The 22,797-nt window shown below is 35.0% G+C and overlaps 1 protein-coding gene across 2 annotated transcripts; it reads right to left on the reverse strand.

Annotated features, from left to right (window-relative positions):
- Nucleotides 1–12,628: 12,628 nt before the first annotated feature.
- Nucleotides 12,629–21,935, reverse strand: LOC120085852 (vacuolar protein sorting-associated protein 35B-like). Of its 2 annotated transcripts, XM_039042073.1 has the most exons (22): nucleotides 21,843–21,935; nucleotides 21,652–21,748; nucleotides 21,415–21,538; nucleotides 21,057–21,242; nucleotides 20,303–20,390; nucleotides 20,048–20,104; nucleotides 19,879–19,968; nucleotides 19,581–19,703; nucleotides 19,072–19,146; nucleotides 18,939–18,998; nucleotides 18,423–18,539; nucleotides 17,320–17,559; nucleotides 17,181–17,246; nucleotides 16,811–16,900; nucleotides 16,377–16,466; nucleotides 15,972–16,091; nucleotides 15,166–15,234; nucleotides 14,553–14,633; nucleotides 14,264–14,371; nucleotides 14,076–14,179; nucleotides 13,860–13,973; nucleotides 12,629–13,034 (listed from the first exon to the last, which is right to left on the reverse strand). In XM_039042073.1, the coding sequence occupies exons 1-22, from the start codon at nucleotides 21,933–21,935 to the stop codon at nucleotides 12,824–12,826; spliced, it is 2,403 nt and encodes an 800-aa protein (XP_038898001.1). In that variant the 3' UTR covers nucleotides 12,629–12,823. The 2 variants fall into 2 exon arrangements, with proteins under 2 accessions (XP_038898001.1, XP_038898002.1); XM_039042074.1 differs by lacking the exons at nucleotides 21,652–21,748; nucleotides 21,843–21,935 and having other exon boundaries at nucleotides 12,824–13,034; nucleotides 21,365–21,489.
- Nucleotides 21,936–22,797: the final 862 nt, after the last annotated feature.

Below are 22,797 nucleotides of genomic sequence, written 5' to 3' on the forward strand. Positions count from 1 at the left end.
CCACCAGAAAAGAGCCCCAGGTATTCTTGGAGTGAGAACCCAAAGCGTGGTCTTTGGTGAATTTGGTAGAGGAAGGAGGAAGACCAGATCGTTTAGGGGAGCTATTCGATCATGTACGAACTAGTGTGCGATCGTTTAGGCATGAGGTGGACGATCGTTTAGGCGGAGAGTGACTATCGTATAGGCTCTCGAGATACTTAAGCGATCGTTTACGATTCACCAGCGCGCTCTCTCTTTTTATTTTTTTTGGATGGGCGATTGAACGAATGATTCAAAATGAAACAATTTGATATTTATTTCATCGATTACAATAACCAACACATTCCTACTAACCCACGTCCGAACGTGATAAATTGGCTTAAATATCATATAATTAACCAATTAATTAATAATAAATATAATCATATTATATTTTTATCCTATAGTTTGATATCATATATCTACTATAGTATTTTCTTATCTACTTGATATAAATTATACTTATATCTAATTTCCTCCAAAATAATGTATCTCATACATTTAGTCAATTATATCATATATAATTAACCGGTCCAATTATATCATATATAATCGAATTTTCTCTTGTCAATTTGAACATTTTAAATTAACCCAAATACTGGATCTCAACTTTATCCAAGCTACCCAGGGGACCTAATGGACCTGTGGCTCGAAGCTCCAACAGTCCGTGAATAGCTGAGTAAACTCTTTAGCCACGAGATCCACCATCCGTTAACTACCTGACATTCCACTAAAGACCAACAGCTGAACTCTTCTTACCACATATATATTTCTGTGTCCATCGGATATAACTAATCTTGAGTATGATGACCCTTCACAGATGCTCGTAAGTACAGCTGGGCCAAATTATCGTTTTTCCCCTGTAGTTACATCTCACTCCTTAAGTACCACTGATTCCTCTATGAACAATACAACATAGTCCAACTATATGTGAACACCTCTCGGGCGAAGAGAAGGTGTGTGGCACCACATCGTTCAAGCCCCAGAATCAACCCTTAAGGGATCTATCTATCTACTTACCCCTACCTCGGGGAAGGAGTAAATACATCTTATGTAACTGAGTTCCCAGCTCCCAAATCAGAAGAATCCCCAAAATAGTAAGTTTAAATCGGCGACCTGGCCACTCGCACTCATACAAATCAAAAGACCACCCTCAATAGCAGGAGTGAAGGATCTCAAAACGAGAGTTCCATAAGCGGGCTTAGTTCACTCCGATTTCACAGTGACCGAAACATAAACGATATAAATTCTATACTAACAGTTATACATATTAAACTCATCAACAGCATGCTCAAAATATGATAAAACGTAGAGAAAGGGGTTCATACTAGAGGAAGACGATCTTCGTTTGTGTGAAAATATAGCAGCGGAAAACTCCATCGATCTACCAGCACCCGGCGAGTCTCTCGACTGTTACTGCACGATCCGAAAGTACATGAACAAGGCTTCGAGGACAACACCACCACCAGGGGAAACCTAGGTATCCTCGGCGTAAAAAACCCAAAGTGTGGGCTCTGGTGAGTTTGGTAGAGGACGGAGGAAAGGGTATCATGTAGACGACAAGCGCACACAAGAAGAACTCTACTATCATATAACGAGGACGCTTATCGTATAGTAGAACTACATGATCGTTTAGGAAAAACTTGATGATCGTTTAGGATAGTGGTATATGATCGTTTAGGGAACGCGTGAACTAGACGATCGTTTAGACGAAAGAGAATCTATCGTATAGGCTCTCGATGATTGATCTTTCACGGTTTCTTTTGGGGCGTGGGGTCTCAAAGCACGACTGAATGAATGCTTCGAAAATGAAAATGATTTTCAATCTTTAACCCCCCCGGTTACCTTAACCCTTCACGGACCCCCCGTGCCCACGTTCATACGGTGGAAATAATTGGTTAATATTAAATAATTAATCAATTTATTTATTTAATAATATTAATCATATTATATTTATATCCTATAGTTTGATATTTATTATATTCTACTATAGTATTTTTCCTCTACTTGATATAAATTCATATCTTATATCTAATTTCCTCCAAAATAATGTATTCTCATACATTTAGCCAATTATATCATTATATAATTAACCATTCCAATATCATCATATATAATTTACTTTCCTCTTGTCAATTTGAACATTTCAAAATTAACCAAACACTGGTCTCGACTTTATCCAATGCTACCCAGGTGACCTAATGGACCATGTGGCTCAAAGCTTCAACGGTATGTGAATTTAGCTAACTAAACTCTTAGCATGAGATTCACATCCGTTAACCGTCAGATGGATTCACTAAAGGACCAACAACTGAACTCTTTCTTATCACAGATATATTTTTGTTCCATTGGATATAAACCAATCATTCAGTACGATTGACCCTTCATAGATGCTCGTAAGTTACACCTGGCCAATCTTACCGTTTTACCCCTGTTAGGTTACACTCACTCCTTAAAGTACCACTGATTCCGTATTTAATTGAACCAATTACAACATAGTCCAACTGTAGGTGAAAACCTCATCGGCCAAGAGAAGGTGTGTGGCGCCGCATTGTTTCAAGCCCCGAAATTAAGGCCCTTAAGGGGAGCCATCTATCTACTTAAACCCCTCCTCAAGGAAGCTAGAAGTGAGTTTCATTTGCTGTAGTTGAGTTCACATCTCTCAAATCAGACGTATCCCCAAAATGGTAGGTTGATTGCAACTTGCTACTTTCGCACCCATACAAATCAAAGGACCACCCTCAATGGCAGGAGTTTTCAACTCACTCAGGATTGAGGTCATGTTACCTATGGTCATTCTAGTGAAGTGAAGTCTCTGTCATGAACGGTATTATATAACGAGATATTAGCACTTCGTGGTCAGGTCTTATACAAACTCTTTGTATAGGACACCCCCGCTCGCATGTCCCCAACACGAATGATCAGGATCAGATCATCTGTGGCAAGTCACAACACTTGTGACCATTCCACAAAGTAGGTCGCGTCCGTAGCATTACCAGGATAAGGTTTTCCTCCTATATTCATATACTACAGACCATTTTGGTTATCACTAAAGACATGATCCACTTGTATGTCACCACATACAAACTTGAGTCACATACAGATAATCAGAGATTTTATGTTTATTGGTTTGTGGTAAAGCAAATAAAACACATAAATGAGCAAAACAACAAGATGTGAAGTAAATATCATATATTAACAATCACATGTGTTCATATATACTGTTTACAAACTACAGGACACGAAACTTTAGGGCATCAACCCCAACAATCTCCCACTTGTCCTAAAGCGAAGTGGGGTGTACAAAAGAACTTAGTACAAAACAATAAACTAGGGCATAAAAGCCCTGTACAATAAAATCTCTCACTTGCCCTAGTTCAGCCGCGGGCGATCCTTTAGACCCATGCTTCGTAGGTGACCCTCAAACACTGTAGCCATGAGAGCCTTCGTAAACGGGTCAGCAACATTGTGCTCCGAAGCGAGCTACGTGACAATCACGTCCCCTCGATGCACTGTCAAGAACTTCCTGAGCAAGACGACCTCCTTAGCAGCTTCGCAAGTCGCTACGTACTCCGCCTCCATAGTGGAGTCGACGATGCACCCCTGCTTAGTGCTTCGCCACACTACAGCTTCTTCATTAAGAGTGAAGACTGACCCTGATGTGGACTTGCGAGAGTTCTTATCAGTCTAAAAGTCAGAATTCGTGTATCCTGTAAGGATTAAATCCCTAGAACCATACACGAACATGTAGTCTCTCGTTCTTTGAAGATACTTGAGAATGTTCTTCACTGCAGTCCAGTGACCCTGGCTTGGATTAGACTGATACCTACTGACTATACCCACAGCGTAACAGATGTCTGGACGAGTACAAAGCATCGCGTACATCAAACTGTCAATGGCAGACGCATATGGGACCCATCTCATTTCCTCAACCTCTTGAGGCATCTTAGGACACATTTCCTTAAACAAAGTGACTCCATGCTTGAACGGCAGTAGGCCCTCTTGGAGTTCTGCATTGAGTACTTGAGCAACATCTTGCCAATGTACGATGCCTGAGACAGTGTTAGCATTTTGTTCTTATGATCCCGAAAAATCTGGATCCCTAAAACAAACTGAGCCTCTCCCAAATCTTTCATTTGGAATTGGGTCGCTAGCCAGCTCTTAACTGTAGTCAGTGGACCTACATCATTCCCAATGAGTAGGATATTGTCTACATACAACACTAAGAAGACTACTGAAGCGTTGATGATCTTCTTGTAGACGCAAGGTTCATCAACGTTTTGGTCAAATCCATACGACTTGATTGCAACATCAAATCGTATGTTCCAAGATCGAGACGCCTGTTTCAGTCCATAAATGGACCGATTCAGTTTGCAAATCTTTTGCTCTTGACCTTGGGCTATGAATCCCTTGGGCAGCACCATATAAATGGTCTCCCCAAGATTGCCATTCAAAAAGACCGTCTTGACGTCCATTTGTCAGATCTCATAATTATAATAAGCTGCAATGGACATGAGGATGCAGATCGACTTTAACATGGCAACAGGCGAGAAAGTCTCCTCATAGTCGACTCCCTCTACCTAGGTATAACCCTTTGCTACAAGTCGAGCCTTGAAGGTCTGTACCTTCCCATCAGCACCCCGTTTGCACTTGTAGATCCATTTACAACCTATAGGGCGAACCCCATCAGGCTAATCTACAAGATCCCATACTGAGTTGAAATACATCAACTCCATCTCGAGATCCATGGCCTTGAACCATTCATCCCGGTCAATATCCTCTATTGCCTTCTTATAAGACAACGGATCCTCACATGGCCATCTGCTACCATAGCAATGATTTCCATGAAACCCAGATAGCGAATGGGTGGGTTCGCAACCCTCACACTACGTTGAAGCTCCCTCAAATCTTGAGATGGAACCGACCTATTCGATGAACTCCCATCAACAAATTTTGTTAATGTAGTAAACTCTTCAACAACTCTTGTTGCAGTTTTAGTAGTTTCATTGGAAAGCTCACGTAACATGACTTTGCTTCGTGGACTGTGCTCCCTTATATGATCCTCCTCCAGGAAAGTAGTGTTTGTTGAAACAAACACCCTATTTTCCATTGGATCATAAAAATAACCCCCTCGTGTACCTTTAGAGTAGCCTATAAAGAGGCATAACCTCGACCGTGGTTCCAACTTCTTGGGATTAGCCTCAAGCACATGTGCAGGGCAACCCCAAATGTGGAAGTAACGTAAACTAGCTTTACGCCCGTTCCACAATTCCAAAGGTATTCTAGCAACACTCTTGAAGGGAACACAGTTGAGTATGTACACCGCAGTTTCCACTGCGAAACCCCAAAACGAGTCTGGTAAGAAAGCGTAACTCATCATCGAACGAACCATGTCTAATAAGGTCCTATTTCTCCTCTCTGCTACACCATTCTGCTGAGGTGTGCCTGACGCTAAGAGTTGGGAAACGATTCCATATTCTATCAAATAGTCCTAGAATACGGAGTTCAAAAACTCTCTACCTCGATCTGATCGAAGTGTTTCAATCCGTCTATCCAATGCGTTTTCAAATTCAGCCTTGAACTCTTTGAACTTTTGAAAGGATTCAAACTTTTGTTGCAAAAGATAAACATACCCGTATCTTGAGTAACCATCAGTAAAACTGATAAAATACTCATAGCCACCTCAGGCTCGCACATTCATAGGACCACAAAGGTCAGAATGTACTAACTCAAGAGGTTCTTTAGCTCTAAAACCTTTTCTAGTAAAAGGTCATTTAGTCATCTTACCCTCAAGGCAAGATTCGCACACAGGTAAAGAATTTTCTTCTAACTCACTTAGAAGTCCATTCTTCACCAGTCTCTCAATCCTATTGAGATTGATGTGCCCTAAATGTAGATGCCAAAGTTGGGCATTTTCTTTTGGAGAAAGTTGTTGACGTTTTGATTGAGTTACGACAGTTCTGAACATTTCAGTATTATGAAGGGAATTAATGGATAACGACCTTAGCACATATAAATTTGATTCCAGATTTTCTGTGCAAATAAAGACACCATCTTTATGAATAAACGCTTTACTCAAATTGAAATAAATAGTGTATTTACATTGCAATAAGCACTTTACAGAAATAAGGTTCCTTTTTAGTTCAGAAACAATATATACATCATTTAAATTTAGAAACCTATTATGTAAAGTCAACTGGATCCCTCCCACTGCCACAGCTGAGACGACGTGCCCGGTGCCTACTCACATCGTCATCTCACTAGCCTCTAACTGTCGCCAAGATCTAATCCCCTGAAAAGAAGAACAAACATGGTTAGTGGTGCCTGAATCAATTATCCAGACAGAATCATCATTCTCCACTAAACAAGTTTCGAGTACAAGTAAATCATATTTACCTTTATCCGCCTTGGCCTTAGCCTTGGTTGTTTTCTTCTCCTTCAGATACCGAGGACAATTCCTCTTCCAATGTCCATCTTGATTGCAATGGAAACATTTTCCTTTAGCAACTGGTGGACGCCTCCTCGGGGCGACAGGAGGTGGGTTAGTAGGTGCCTTCCCTTTTCCCTTACCACCCTTCTTCTTCTTCCCCTTTGCAGAGTTAGAAGTAGAAGGTGTAGACTTCGTTCCTGAGGTCGAACCTCTATGGAACGTCCTTGAGGATGAAGCAACATTTGCCTCACCCTTCTGCCTCTCCTTACTTTTCAGTAAAGATTGGTATGTCTGCAACTCGTTGATGAGAGTTTTAAGGTTATATTTCACTTTGTTAAGAATCACATGACTAACAAAGTGCAGGAAGCTCTCCGGCAAAGAATGCAAGATTATGCTAACCTAGTTACCCTTATCGATGATAGACCCATTCAACTCCGCCACATTGAAGTGGACCATCATGTTTAGCACATGTTCACGAACAGAGGTGCCTTCTTGCATTTTAAAGTTGAATATATATTTAAGAGCCTCATGCATAAGTTGTTCAGACGGTTGTCCAAACATCCCCCGCAGGGACTCCATGATCTCACGAGTTGAGACCAAAGGCTCATGCTTCTTGGCCAAGATGTCAAAAAGACTTGCCAAGATATAGGCTCGAGCCTTCTCATTTGCCCTTGTCCATCGCTCGTATGCCTCCCAAACATTTCGAGCGACATTTGGAGCTGGAATAGGAGAACAAACCTCCGTGAGAGTGAACATGAGATCCTCGATGATTAGGATCATTGTGATCATATGTTTCTATGTTGAAAATTTGTCACCAATCAATTTTTCAGCGCTTAACAAAGATAAAGTGGTTGTAGCCATTTGAAAAAGTTACTGAAAATACGAACAAATCTTGATTAGTTTTGCTAAACCACTTTTAAACCAATTAGTTTTGCAAAACAGTTTCAAGTACCCTAAGTTATAGATTTCTATTTTGCAATGATGCCCCAGTGAGTCAAGACAAACGCCACCGGTGGGGTGATCAATTGCCCCTTCACTGAGATGAGACATTCTCAACCATTAGGCAGAACCAACTCTTGGAACTGAACCTAATAGCCACCATTTTTCGGTCCAGAATCGTTAGCATGTAACTATTTCGTGTAAGTGTAATCCCTCATTTTCGATGCCAGAGTCCTGCCCTAATGCGCTTACCGTAGGGAAAAGACAGATTAGGACAAGAGACTAAGTTACCTTATCCTCTTACAGGAGATCAAATAAAGAAATGCGCAAAATAAAACAAGAAACTGAGCAAAATACAAGATGTGAAGTAAATATCATATATTACACAACACAAGTGTTCATACAAACTATTTACAAACTACAGGACACGAGACTTTAGGACATCAACCCCAACACCTTCAATCTATGGTCATCCTAGTGAAATGAAAGTCTCCATTATGAACGACGCTATATAACGAGACTAAACATTTCGTGGTTCGGTCTTATACAAACTCCTTTGTATAGAATATCCCCGCTCGCATTTCTAATACATGAACGATCAGGATTAGATCATTTGTAGCACTTTACAACATTTGTAACACTTACAAAGTGGGCCATACTCGTAGTGTCATCAGGATAAGGTATCCAACCTTATCCATATACTATAGACCATTTAAGTTATCACTTAAACATGATCCACCTGTATGTCTCCACGTACATGTTTAAGTTACAACAATAACCTTGGATGTTAGTTTATTGGTTTGTGGTTAATGCAACTAAGATATCATATATTTCATAGACAAAGTGAATAAAATATCAAATATTATTAATCACAGAAATATTTATTCATATAAGGTTTACAAACTATAAGGCATCAACCCCAACAACCCCGACATCTAAAGATAGGATGTCCGGACGGAGGACATCTGTAGAGTTTTGGATGCCCTCCTGAAACATGGGTTTTGCAGATTTCTGAGTTGAGAGCCTTCCCATTTTACTTTGACACACACATACGCACACGAATATGCACACACAAACGCGCACACACACGCACACGCGCATATACACAATCTTCGTTTGCATTATATAACTAATATAGTACACACACATAAAAAAAAATCTTAAATTATGATATATTATTTTGTTGAGAAAAATAACATATAAAAATAATATAAATTGTATTAATTTTAAATTGATAAAAAAAAAAAAAATTATGTTCTATAAGCTCAGATTATATCATAATTTCAACATGCTTATATCTTGGAAAAATGATACATAGTATGTGAAATTTGAATCAAATAGCAAAAGCCCTTTGTTGAAATGTCTGACATAAAAAATTGGGACAATAAAGTTACTCATATAATGAAATAAATATCAAAATGAGTTTTGCTCAGTAGTAACTGGAATGATCTTCATCTATCTACTAGGATGATCTTCATCTATAGAGGTTGGAGGTTCAATCCTTATTCCCATAATTGTTGTACTAAAAAAAGAGATAAATACAAATAAAATATATAGTATCTATTACTCACATTCAGAGTACATAATATATAAAATTGTCCAAAATTATAGCAAAAGCTATTCAAAATTTACCAACATGATCATAGTTCAATTGAGATATATTTGTACTATTAACCAAGATTTGAGGTTTTATACCTCACTCTATATAAATTATTTTTTTTAAAATAAAAATCCAAATCTAGAATATTTATGAAGGATATGATTTAATTGTTAAGGATGCCAACACAGCCAGCCACGTCACCAAAGGCAAATCTACTCAGCAACTCCGTCAGCAATGAAAGTCTTCATAAAATTACAGTCTTACCTTTTTTACCAAAAGAATAGGTTGGATACAACAAGTGTATAACCATTTATGTTGTTGTTATTCTTGCATTCCCAAATTAGGGATTCCATTTTGTATAAATACAACATTTGTGTATAGTTCAAAATACAAGAGAGAAATAGAAAGAAAAGATTGGCACGCTGTTATCGTCCACCAAGTTCTCTTTAATACTATCGTCCACCTTTTGATGTTATCGTCTACCTTTTAAACTTTGTCATCTACCTCGTTGACGTTATCGTCTACCTCTTTAAACGCTATCATCTACCTCTGTAACGTTATCATCTACCTTTTAATGCTATCGTCTATTTCGTTGATCCGTCTACCGTTCCTTCATATAACTCTTCAAAAGACAACAAGCACTTCAGAGTGCCGTTCCCTTCGACTCCCGTTTCTAACTTTAATAAGATTTTCCGTGTAAAGATCTAAATTTTACAATCTTCTATTTTGGGCCCCGTCTCATTTTAAATATTTTGTAATTCGTGAACTATTTCAAATAATAATAATAATAATAATTTGTGAGCAACTTTATAGTTCAATATTACGAAATGATGAATTTCACAATTTTATAGTTCAATATTACGATAAATCATTAACTAATTCGGGGCACGTCAGAAGTAAGCGTCGAAGTTATAGGACTTCATGATGAAGCTTTTTCGGTGGACCCTCTCGAACCGAAAATGAGTATTAGACATAATCGAAATTAAAAATAATAAATAATATATTAAACTACTATTCTGTTGTTTATTCTTTCAAGTTGGTTCAATTTCAATCCATATATTTTTAATAAATCTTAAATTTAATCCTTCAAAATTAATTTTTATTAAAACGGATATAATAATAATAATAATAACTTTCATGCAAGAAAATATGATATGTGAATATGATTTGAAAATTTTTAGTGATAATGTTAATAAATAACAATTTATTGTTTGAAAGATTAATAATAAAAAAGTCGGTGGTAAAAAGTATAAAAACTAAACTTGGACATTTGAAACAACGTAAACTAAAATTGAACAAATTTCAAAGTATAAGAATTAAAATAATATTTCCCTCAATTTTATGAACATATTGTCGAGAATATTGATAAAATATTGATCGATGTATTTTCTCGAAGAAAAATTATTGATCAATATATGTTTTTAGAATTTTTTTAAAAATAATTAATTTTAAAGTTATGTCTAAATTAATAAATAAAAATTATACTCTTTATTAAAATGGATTAAAATACTTGTTGCAGTAATTGTATTTATTGATTCATCACTTGTCACAACTTGGAATTCATAGATATGGAGAGACGCCAATGAAAATTTAATACTATACTTATTATTCTACTTTTTAAATTTTTAATTCAGATCTAATAATAAAGGATTTAAGAATTTAGGTAAGAAAATATGATATTTTAAAACTTCAGAGTAATCCTACTCAACAATCCTTAAATATACAACGAAGAAAATAAATTTTAACGTCCAAGACAATGGATTGGATGAGGTTGAAAGACTTTTTAAATCAAATTCAATTGTTCGGGTTGTAAATTTTCAACCCAAGTAACTCTTATTAAAAAATGAACCCAACCAACCCAACCATATTTGGGTTGAGTTTGTTCGGATTAATCGGGTCATTTATTTAAAATTTTGTTTTAAAAAGAAGCAAAACATAAATATGTAAAAATTTAATTTAATTATTTTCATATATTGAATTAAAATTAACAACTCAATTTCAATTTATATAGTGAATTTTTTTTTCTAAAGTTCAAAAAAACTACATTTACGAGTTGTTGAATAATAAATTAATCAAAAAAATATTGAAATTAAATAAAATTAAAATCAATATATGTATGAACAATCGTGTTATAAGTAACAAAAAAAAATATATTTTAAAGTTATAAATTTGAGTTGATTCGGATTTGGTATGGGTTATATTAGGTGAACCCATAAACTAATTTTCATTTATTTAAACCCAATCCAACCCAAATGACTTAATAACCCAACCCAAATCGCACAAGTTGAGTTGGATTGATCGATTTTTTTGGATCATTGAGTTTTTTTTAACACCCCTAACCGATAATCATATTTCAAAGGACCGTTTCCTTTATTTATTTATTTATTTAAATAAAGATACAAAAGACCTTTTTTTAATTATTATTATTACAAACAAAAGACCCTAATGTTGTTACTTTGGTTTGTTGCACGGTAACCTTACCTTTCAAACAACAAAAATTATTGGAAAAATGATTAACATAGTTTGAAAGTAATCTTAAAATGGTTTAATTTTGTCATTTTTAAAATCAATCTGAAATACGGCTTTCATAACTCAAAGTTAATTTAATATTAACTTTACATTTCTAAATACAATTTTTAAATCATCAAAATTAATTTTGAATAATTTAAAATATGTTTTAAGATGATTTTATAAATGATTACTTTCTAACATATGAATAATATGTCCTACAACTGTTCATACATTGATTTGACCCCTTGAATATTATCTCAAATTCTCTCCTTTTTTTTTTTTTTTTTTTTTTTCAAAATCACTGACCCCTCAACAGCCCATCACAATTCTTTAACTCCGTTTAACTACAATTTCAATTTTAGTCTTCCATTTTTTTTCAATTTTTTCTATTATGGTAGACACTTGAGTTCGCGATCAATATCTAAAAAAATTATTCAAAAACAATTTTTTAAAAAATTCAAAACTATACTTATATTTAAAATCATGCATAAAAAATAGATAACAAAACATAGAAATCCATAGGTGAAAATAATGTTTATAAATTTAATTCTCAAATAACAATTAAAAAAAATCAAATAGCTAAAAAAAATAATTTTAAATATTACTTCGATCTTTATACTTTTAGCTTTTGTTCATCTTAGTTACTGCATTTTTATTATGTTCATAATGGTCTATATATTTTGAAATGTCTATTTTAGTTTTTCTTTTAGAAAGTGACTAAGATCCTTACTTACAAAATTATAACATTAATTTTAAACATAATTGGAAACCCTTCAAAACAAACTTATAGCTACGTTTTAAGGAATTGAATGAATGAATTGTAATAATATATTCAATTAGAAAAAAGTAAAAATACAGGACCAAAATGATTACTTTTAAAAAATACAGGAATTAAGATGGTAATTTTGAAAGTACAAAAACCAAAAAGAACAAAAATTGGAAGCAGAATGACCTAAATAAAGTAAAATAAAAAATCTATGAACTAAAATAGTATTTAAATAAATAAAAAAATATAAAAAATAATGAAAACGATCCCAAACAAGCTCTTTGCAATTGTTATTGCAAGTAAACAAGCATGTTAGGTAAAAAAAAAAAAAAAAAAAAGAGAATCTAACATTGCCCATAGTCAGTAACAAATGACACAAGCTCCCCATTCCCTTCCAACTACATCAGAAACAAAGATTAAATACAAGGGGCAATATAAATATAGAATGACAAACACAAAATTTCCTTCAAAAAACTAAAAAGCTATATTTAGCCAGAAGAAAACCAGAACAAATGGCTTTTAAGACAGAAAACGACGATATCAATTTTTTATGAACAAATCAAACCTTGATAGAATCATATCTTTCACCCATGACACCACCTTTCTGTTTCTGGAACTGAATGTAGCGAAGTGTGCTGGTAAAGAATGAATCCGGGGCCGGACTGGCGCTCGGGGAGTCGGTCTGCAATTCAGTTGTTATTAATTCGATCAAGCCTTGAATTGCAGCATTTGTAATCTGCTGGTTTCCTTTCTCGAAATAGTAGAGGTACCTGAACCCCATAAACATATATATTCATATACAAGTAGTTATCCTTCATAAAGGATGAGAAAAAAAAAAAAGCCTTCTTTCTGCGAAAGATTCAACTGGGATTTAATATGGTTAGCGCATTTTTAGAACAAAAATATATCTCATAATTTGGTGATAACATAATACGCCACTAGAAATAAAATTACATAGTTACTGGTATTCTGTATGGCAGACAAAATACCAAAAACATCATTATTAAATTCACGCGCAGGTATTCTCCAAAGTAGTGTCTATACAGAATATGAACGAGCATGTTTTGTTTGTTCTAAGGAACAGATTTCGCCGGAGGCATGTTTTACCCTTCAATGAGAACTTAAAACCACTACGTACACTAATGACTTGCCATTAAAATAATCATCAAAGCTTTTTAGATAAGGAAAGCAACAGAAAAGAAGAAAAAGGAACTATTGACCAAGGATATTATAAATAAGATTTTCTATTAGTTTGAACTAAAAAAAATATAGGAACTAGAGATCGCTTTGTATAAACAAAAAAGCTCTCGTGTTGCCCTTTAAATTTAAATTTCTGTTTATTTGTATACACAAGAATTTACAACTTTGCTCATCAAATTTAACTTTAAAATGCTCATTTAATTTCAACTGTTAGTTTTGAGGCACTATTCATTTTACTGGTGGCATTATTGAAAAGGTTATTTTAAATGGCAAGATATTATAAGAGATGAATATGATCAGCTATTAGCATTCCAATGTGAGGGAAAGAATTGTTTTTGACATTTTATGTTTTTTTTATTAATCATAAAAATGTGGTAAAATTTTCAGATACTAACTTGTTCAGTATTTCAACAAAAAGTGTGACAGGTCCACTGCTACCCCGTGTAACATTAGCCATCTGTTGAGCAGCATTTGCAATTCGTAGGGCACGCTTCAGGCAAAGAAGAACTCTGTTTACGAGGGGGGGAAAACTGTTATTTCCTCTAAGACAACCAAGTTACCTAAGATGTCAAACATGCCAAAAGTTATACGATCAAGCATGAGGGAATAACCTCTCTCCATCCTTAATGCCTTCTGGATCATCAACCCAAAAGAGATGTGAGCATGCGTAAACAGCTCTACACTGATCAGGTTTCTTTAGGAGCTTCGCAGAATACTAGCAAAAGGTAGAAAAACAACTCAGGATATAGACCATAAAATTTGTAAAGGCAAGAGATCAAGAAATGTAAATGTATTTTACCCCAGTAGCTTTGTGTGTCAAAGTATCTCTGTTCTCAATACCAAACACATTCATCCTCTGCAGAGTCCCAATAATAAGGTGTATTGCAGTCACTTGAGCCTTAGAATCCTAGATTAAAAATAAATTATGCAACGGATGGAAAGAAAAGGAAGAAAACTGCATCAAATCTTTGTTGTCCAAAGGGGAAGGAAAAAAAAAAAAAAAAAAAAAGAGTTTGCTTCTAAAGTCAGATCAGAGAAACAGCTCTTGAGTTGCGAAGTCTGTAAAATTAGAAAATATTGATATTTACCGCAATATCTTCTTCATAGATTATAAATGCTTGAGTGAAGAACTCATACGCAACAGGTTCAAGGTCACAGTCATTAGCTGCCTGAATAATAATAGAGGAGAATGAATAGAAGTTAGAAGAGAACTCTAAGACCTACAAAGATACGATCATCGGATATGGTGATTCGGATCATCAAAATGATCGGATTCGGTATACCACCAGAACGATGTGATTTGGAGTTGTACATCTATGAAAACAATTAACTGCAAACTAGAATGGTGTAAATTCTTTTTCCCTATTTCAGCAATAAAGCATGATGTCATGTCAAAATAACAGTTTCTGAGGCCCCATTCCTACCATAGATGTTTTCTTCATTACATTAGTAAATTATCTACTGCAAGTCTGAATCCGGAATCAAAAGAACTTGACATTTCTTCTTATTCCCTTGCTCTCGGTCCCCTACTACAAATATTTAACGGTTTTTTTTCTCTTTTACTTTTGTTGCATTTTCTAACTTGACTTTAAATTGATCATCATGCTAAAATGATCAAACAATACCAATGTGGTAGTTCATATTATTTCAGGATACTATATTGAGAGAGAGATCTATATATCAAATCATTGATTTTCGTACCTCAGCACATTCCAGGTATAACCTTAATGCCAATTCAGGAGCTGGAACAGAGGAAAGAGCCTCAATAAGCTGGAGCCAAAAATAGAAGCACCACAATTTATTTCTGAAGCAGCTGAGTTTACAAATACCAGGCAAGAGATTGAGAAAATACTAAAATATAACTTCGTTGAATCTTGACAATTAAAATTGACTTATCCAATTATTCAGATGAAGACTACACAACCATGAACTCTCCGGTGATAAATACAAACCTTTTTCATTTTAACAAGCACAGATTCAGCAAAGGTATTTCGTAACAGTTTCTACTACATAGCTTAGTAGACTGAACTTTTCTGGCAATATATGGGCCCAGCTTTACCAATCTCGTAGTCCATAGTTACTCTCTTACTGACAAGAAGTATTCTTGAGTTGTCCATTGAATTTTTAGATTGATTGGATTGAGTCGAAGTGTATGTAGGTCTATGAGGCACAAATACAGTTTATAAATTAAACAAGGTTAGACAGATTATTGTCTGGTTTGATATTGAGCTGCAGTGTTGTACTATCTGACAATTGTGGACTTGTAGTATAATCCTCAGCACTAATTAAAGCCTCAGGAGAGATATCTGCACCCTCCCCCCACCCCATGTAAACCAGTGGATCTTAATCACCTGATTTAAAAGCAAGGTCATACAAAAACCAAGCCCCTTGAAAAAGGGAGTTAACCCTACCTACATAAAAAGACTCTAATCCAAAAGAACAAAACCAAGGGTCTAAAGCTGAATTTTTCATGATGAAAACACAGTTCCTAAACAATTTTCTTTTACCTGATTTAAAATCTGAAATATTTTCTTTGGTGTAGCATGCATCTCTTCTACCTCATCCCCAACTTCGTGTTGCTCTTCTCCTACCACATCCCCATCTTGATTTTGTAACCGTCTAATTAACTGCAAACATGGGAGAAAATTATGTACAGGTGTCTTATAATCAGGCTGGTAGATATAATAACTTCAAATGAAATTCAAGAATAAGCAAAAAGATAATTAGTTAAAAATCCAAGGCAAAAAGTCAAAGAAAGATAAATTCAACAAAACCCCAGGACTCAAAACATGAGCAAATTATAGGTTATAGGACCAAGATTTGAAAGTCAATTCTCCTACAATAGAATTTTCCACCACTTGGAAAAAAACATGAAACAGAGCTTTCTTGCATGTCAAACAGGAGAAACATACATTGAGCGCAGAAAATATCAGGGGAGGAACAGTGAAAGGCAGGCGATTTGGTCCCCCACACAAAATGTGCTTCTTCACGGCACAGATAATCTGAGATTTAAGAGATGAACTAATTAACAAGGCTAGCGTGGATAAAGTTACAATTCAGAGAAATCTCAAACATAAAGAAATATTAAATAGAACAAAAAACATTTATGATTTCTGAGACTGAAATGTGCCTTACGAAATAAAAAATGTGTTAATAAATTATTACCGAGGGGCCATCACAATTATATACGTGCAAGATTGATTTGCATATAACAGTTCATTTTAAATTCTCAAAGGTATGCAAAAAATAAATGAAAACATACTCGGATGATGCATGCTACTGTAATTATCTTTTTGTCAAGAAATCTTAATATTAGCAGAATAAAAAATGTAGATGAAAATTTTACCTTCAACATTTCACCTGGGTCATCGTTATGTAGCACGTGTAGAAGGCGGGCAACGGAATTTTGCTCTTCCTTGAAATCTTCTTCGTCAAGCTATTTTCAGATTAAAGACAAGAAAAACAATTAGCTGGAGATACTTTATTTCCTTTTGATCCATCAGTGTGCTCTTTGCCAGGATAAAACAAGAAAACAGGCAATAGACAGATAGCACATGCAGACATCAAGTGCACAGGTACGTGAAAGGGAGCAGATGTAACAAAAGTACTAAATAGGAGAAGTACAGTGATAGTCTTGAGTGAATTCATATACAGAAAGAAGTAAAACAGAGATTACAGTAATAAAAAATGCACGAAGGAAAAGATATTGTATTTACCTCATCTACAGTCACTTCTTCCAAGTCCTTGATAAGCCCTTTTATTAGTTCAAACAACACGTCAACCTATCATAGAATGCGGTAAATATAATCCACAAGTGGAAAGGTTGATATGGAATACAAAAGGAGTGAATCAAACCTTGTCAGCAGTAGAAATGCAAGAGTTATTTTTCATTATACTTTGAATAATGACCATGGCCATAACTTTGTTTGTGGCATTGTCCAAGTGGTCCATGACACGAGGATAATTTGAGAGTGTAAGAGCTGTCACAATATCATTATATTTCTCTAATGGAGCACTGAGAAGCATAACTATTTGTTTTGTTGCTCTAGTATCCTCAAGCTTTGGTTGGCTGGAGAGTTTCTTAACGCATGCTCCCTTTGAAAAATTCAAAAGCGACAAAACAATTGAAGTGAATATAGGACGTGTCTTGTAAATGCCAGAATTAGGTTTTCTACATGAAAATAGTCAAGTAATCACCTGTATTTTCAGACCAGGTTGGATTGCCAGCAACGATGGCAATGCACATTCATAACAACAAAAGCATGTACAACGATGAAGGTCGATAATTTTTTCGGTTTTTCAGTCTTTTGACTAAATATTCAACTTATTTATCAAGCACGAAACATAGAAGTATTTTAACACTTAAAAATTAGACTAAATATGGATATCTTCAACTCATCTTCCAGTTAGTACTTCAACGGCACCTATGTTACCACCTCGCTTGCTCCAAACTTCTTAATTCTTTTGTTATTTAAATCGATAGCAATTATTTTTCCTTCATTTATTAGAATATGAATATGGATATCTTTAAAGGAAAAGCACATCCAATTGTGTAGGCGTGCGCGCTTCATTCAAATTTGAACAAAAAATATCATCCTTCTAATAAAGTTATTTGAAATATCTCCTGTTTCTAAATTTCTTCAAACTTCCAGATATAACACGAGATTTGAAATTACTGTCATTTGAATTTTCTCTACAAATTCCATGATTATGTTTCAATTGCCATATGCTTACCACTGTTCTGATACTACATTTTTTGACATTCTCAATCAAGAATGTATATTCAAGTTTACTGTGTTCTATGTATTCCCTTCTTAGATGATCTTGTTTCCCAGGGCAATGCCTTTTCAGTACATCATGCCATGGGGTACAAAAGAGGCTTGTCACCTAAGTGTGCCTACCATCTAAAAACTACTTTTAGGGACCAGTATGGCATTGAAAAAAGGCAAGGAGATTACCAGTATTTGGTCCACATAATCAAGCCGATCTGGATGAACACGAAGGGTAAATGTCAGAAGGGAGACGTACAATGTTATAGCTCCAACAATAGGCATGTCAGCCTGTGCTTCTATTACCTGTCAAAAAATTGTGTCCGTTCAATCAAGCCAATAAAACTTTGCAGTTTCAACATAAAGAACATATGCATGAGACATATTGAAGGCAGCAAGTAGACAGAAACTTGAATCAAACACTTCAGATGATAATTGTAATAAAATATTGTATCTCATCTTTAGATAGAGAAAGAGAAATTGCAGCCTACTCTCAGAAGCAAGTTTGTCAAGAGTTGGACCAAACTGATGACTGTTCAACTATTTTGATCTATTTTGACCTTGTTGGGATTTAGATCATCGATGAGATTTATCTAACATACTTAAAAACGATTTTTTAACTGCACTTGTGTCCACTTCATATTATCTCCAAGTAACATGTCATGCATATGGTTGAAGTTAATTCACAAGAAAAGCAAGCTTTACCTTCCCAATAGCATTGCTTAACTTAGCAAAAGCTTCAACATGCAGAAAGTCAGGTATTACCTGGCATATGTCAAAATTCAGAAAAATGTAGAGAAGAAAAACAAGGAAAAAGAGAGCACAGTAAATAACTTACATCTGCATTTGAAACAGCATAGTTTGATAATCTATCCATTAATTGAGATAGAACCATCCTGATGTCAACGGTTGCCTATAAATGAAGATTTTTTTTTTTGGGGTAAGAAACTATACTTTCATTAAGAAAGAATAGAAGGAATGCAAGGCATAAAAAATATTAACCAATGCCCATAATTAAAAATTAAACCTAGCCCCCTCCCAGACTTCCCTAAAAACCTTGCTATTCCTCCCGATCCAGAACCCAAGAAATAACCGCTAGGGGCCCCCATTACCCAAATGGGATCATGAGATTCCATACTTATCTTTAAAAGTTCTAAGGGAGATAATGGAAAAACTATATTTACATGGGAAATGCCCGGCTATGTCAAGCAACCACTTTTTTGTATCTCAAATCGAATATTATTGCCTATCAATGGAAACAAGTTATAAAAACTATCATAAATATTTTGACAATAGTAAAAATAAGATTATAAATCAATCTTACAGAAACTGAGGTAAGTTATCCACCTGAAGCTGCGGGCAAACACCCAACAACGTCTCAAGCGTCTGTAAATGGTATTCATCTGGAAACACCTGAATAATGCAATCCATCAAATAGTACTGAGCTAACTCGTCTTTGCAGTTGACCACCTGTTCATGCAACAAGAAGAATGCAGGTAATCAGAAAGTACTGTAATATAAACATTCCTATAAAATTTTATTTATTTATTTATTTATTTTTATTATTAGTAGTGGTAAAGAAAAGCTTGGGGGCAGATAATAAAAGCAATTTAGGCAAAACAATGTTGACTTCAAAATTAGAGACCTGCTCCAAGACTCTAGGAAGAACAGTCTGCTTGTACATTTCAAGGTCCACACCCTCTATCTGACTGAGAACATGGAGATTCTTTCCAACCTGGAACAGAAATATGAGAGTAAAGGATAATCTCTTGAAGTAACTTATGCAGAGTTCTCACAACATTCAGAACTATTACAAGATCTCGAAGTTCGCTTCTCTCTTTTTCCTGCTTCTCTCTCAACCGAGCAGGTCCCTGCAGATGAAAAAGTGCAATTGAAGGCCTCAACTCAGGATCGCCAAAGTGTAGGAATGATTTGCACACACCATAACACCTGCATGGCCAAAAATCATGCCCTCATGGTTCATTTTACCTCCATGGCATGCAAGCACTTTGGTGTCATGCACATACAAACACAAACAAGATGAACAAAAGTTCAAATGTTCCACAAACCTGAAGCTGAATTCGCACCCAAAGTTTATTCATTTCAGTAAAATTTTGTAGCACAAATTCTACTGCCTCCATGACAGCATCAGCATCTCTGCAGGAGCCAAAATTACATTGGATTATGTCATTATTTTTTAGTTTTTGAATAAGAAACAATTTCATTGATGAATGAAATTACAAAAAGATATGGATTTTAAAACGCATTCCCAATTGATCACAAGGGAAGCAAATTTACATGAAGCAAAAAGATTTAAACTTTTTCACCAAGAAATAGCATAATAAATAACAAGATCAAAGAACACATTGGAAGGATTTTTCTTTGTCCTTAAAAACTCTTTGATTCCTCTCCTTCCAGAGAAGAGGAATTGCAAAAAGCATTCCCAATTGATCATTATTTTCAGCTTTCATATTTGGAATACAAACTAAAATCACGCACTAGAAAATTGAAATGTTTTGTTCCAGTGAAATAAACAAGTCATAGTATCTTCCGGAATAAGCTTACTTATTTACGATACAAAGTAATTTTTATTATCAATGTTTTCAATGAATGAAATGTTGCGGAATAGCTCAAAGTTTTAAAAATACACGTCCACATTTTAAAACTAGTTTCTATCAATTACATTTTCAGCAGTTCCTGTTCTCAATCACAACTTTTTATGTAAAAAATTACAAGTAAAAATGTGAAATAAAGTAATCAGATTCTAGAATGCGATGCCTTCAAAATGAAAGGTAAACGGGTTGGATTAAGCAATCATATTACCCTTCGCACTCAGAGTTAATATCTAGCAATATGTCCCTACTGACTTGGGCTAGATAGTTTCTGAGAAAGAGACCACGTAATGGATGTTGAACTCCACGACACATTTCCACGAGATCTTTGAGGACCTCCTTTGCCGGGACGTCCTTAGATTTCATATAGACTGACCCAACCGTACAAAGGAGATACCTAGATGCAGAAAGAGAAAATAATAATGAAAAGTCCACTGAGGCGGATAGGACATGGCAAAAAACATTCCTATCCAGAACAAGCCAGCCATCAAAAGATAAAGGAAGATGATAATGCATTACTAATTAGCTTAAGTTTGACGCCCTACAGACGTTAGTCAATGTTCACTCACAGTCTGGGCAATATATTCCCGGCGTGTTGGACGAGTTCATACAGATCGACGACCGTTACGCCATGCCTGCTTTCGTCCTTGAAAAATATCTCCAACATCCTCAATTCGTCAAAGGCTCGCATATCTAAGACGACGTGCAAAGTCAAAAAAAAAAAAAAAAAAAAAAATCAAATCTCCTTTCAAAGAATCGATCCAGTCGTTACACAAAGGATTGATTATTGGCAAAGAGAAATTTACAGAGTTCGTAGTATCTATGTGGTGAAAGCTTCGAAGTTCGAAGCTCTGAAAGCATCTGAGCCGAGTATTTGAGGGCTTCTCTGAGACTGTTGGCGTCCTGAGATGATAAACGTCAATAACAACGGAGAGATTAGGGTTTCTTTTCCAATAGAATTGAAGCTTTGAATTTCAAGAGAAAGAGTTGGAGATACCACGGCTTGATGCATGTAGAAGGCATTGTGTTGAATTCCGGCGATTCCTTCCGCCAGCCATTTCTCTTCATCTTCAATTGCGACCGATAACATATCCTCTCTCTCTTTCTCTGTATCGGAGGAGATCGAAAGGTGAAAGAAAGACACCAGAGCCTCGCCGGCGACTGAGCCCTTCCCTTTCTGTTGCAAGCAAAACGATTTTGACAGCTAATTCAATTTGGCCCAAAAATTTTCCTTTAGTTACCGAAAGGGAAGTCGTTAAAATGGGTCGATAATTAGTAATTAGTAATTGGTACGGCTGCCTATTATGGCGCCAAAACGTGGGTGATGACTGGTGAGCGATGAGGCTTTCTTCCTGTATTCGCACACCAATACACTATCAATTAACTATTATAATGGTAAGGAATTACGCACGATGCATGTATTTATAATATTTGTAGTGCTTGTTGAAATTTATTTTTTTAATTATGAATCTTGATTAAAAAAATATATTTTAATAGAATTTATTTCGAATATAGAAAAATAAATCAAAATATTTATAAATATAGTAAAATGTTACTATCTATCAATATTGATAGACTACTATCATCTATTAGTTCTCACTGATAAACATCTATATGTGTCTATTGGTGATTATCATTTATAAATGATGATATTTTGCTATATTTATAAATATTTTCAATAGTTTGACTTTTAAAAACAATCTCTCATTTTTATAATTTAGTTTTAAAGATATTGGTTATTTTAAAATTATTTATTTTGGTATTATTTGTTAAATTCTAGTTTAAAAATTATATCATTGTTTGTTTGTGAATAAAAAAAATGTAACTTTTATTTTTTTTAAAAAAATGGTGTCATTTACTCTAACATATTGGGATATATTTATTCAATATATAAGAATTATTATTGAACGTACAAAAAAAAAAAGTATGGTTCGTGGGCTAGTTAATATTAT

This window comes from Benincasa hispida, chromosome 9, assembly GCF_009727055.1.
Source record: "Benincasa hispida cultivar B227 chromosome 9, ASM972705v1, whole genome shotgun sequence".
Lineage (NCBI taxonomy): Eukaryota > Viridiplantae > Streptophyta > Magnoliopsida > Cucurbitales > Cucurbitaceae > Benincasa > Benincasa hispida.

Excerpts from the sequence above, each read along its gene's own strand:
- LOC120085852 (XM_039042073.1), bottom strand. The coding sequence starts at position 21,935 with ATGTTATCGGTCGCAATTGAAGATGAAGAGAAATGGCTGGCGGAAGGA. Across the intron at positions 21,539-21,651 it reads ACATAGATACTACGAACTCT|ATATGCGAGCCTTTGACGAA; the intron begins GTAAATTTCTCT and ends ACGTCGTCTTAG. Across the intron at positions 19,147-19,580 it reads GTGTTTGCCCGCAGCTTCAG|GCAACCGTTGACATCAGGAT; the intron begins GTGGATAACTTA and ends CTTCATTTATAG.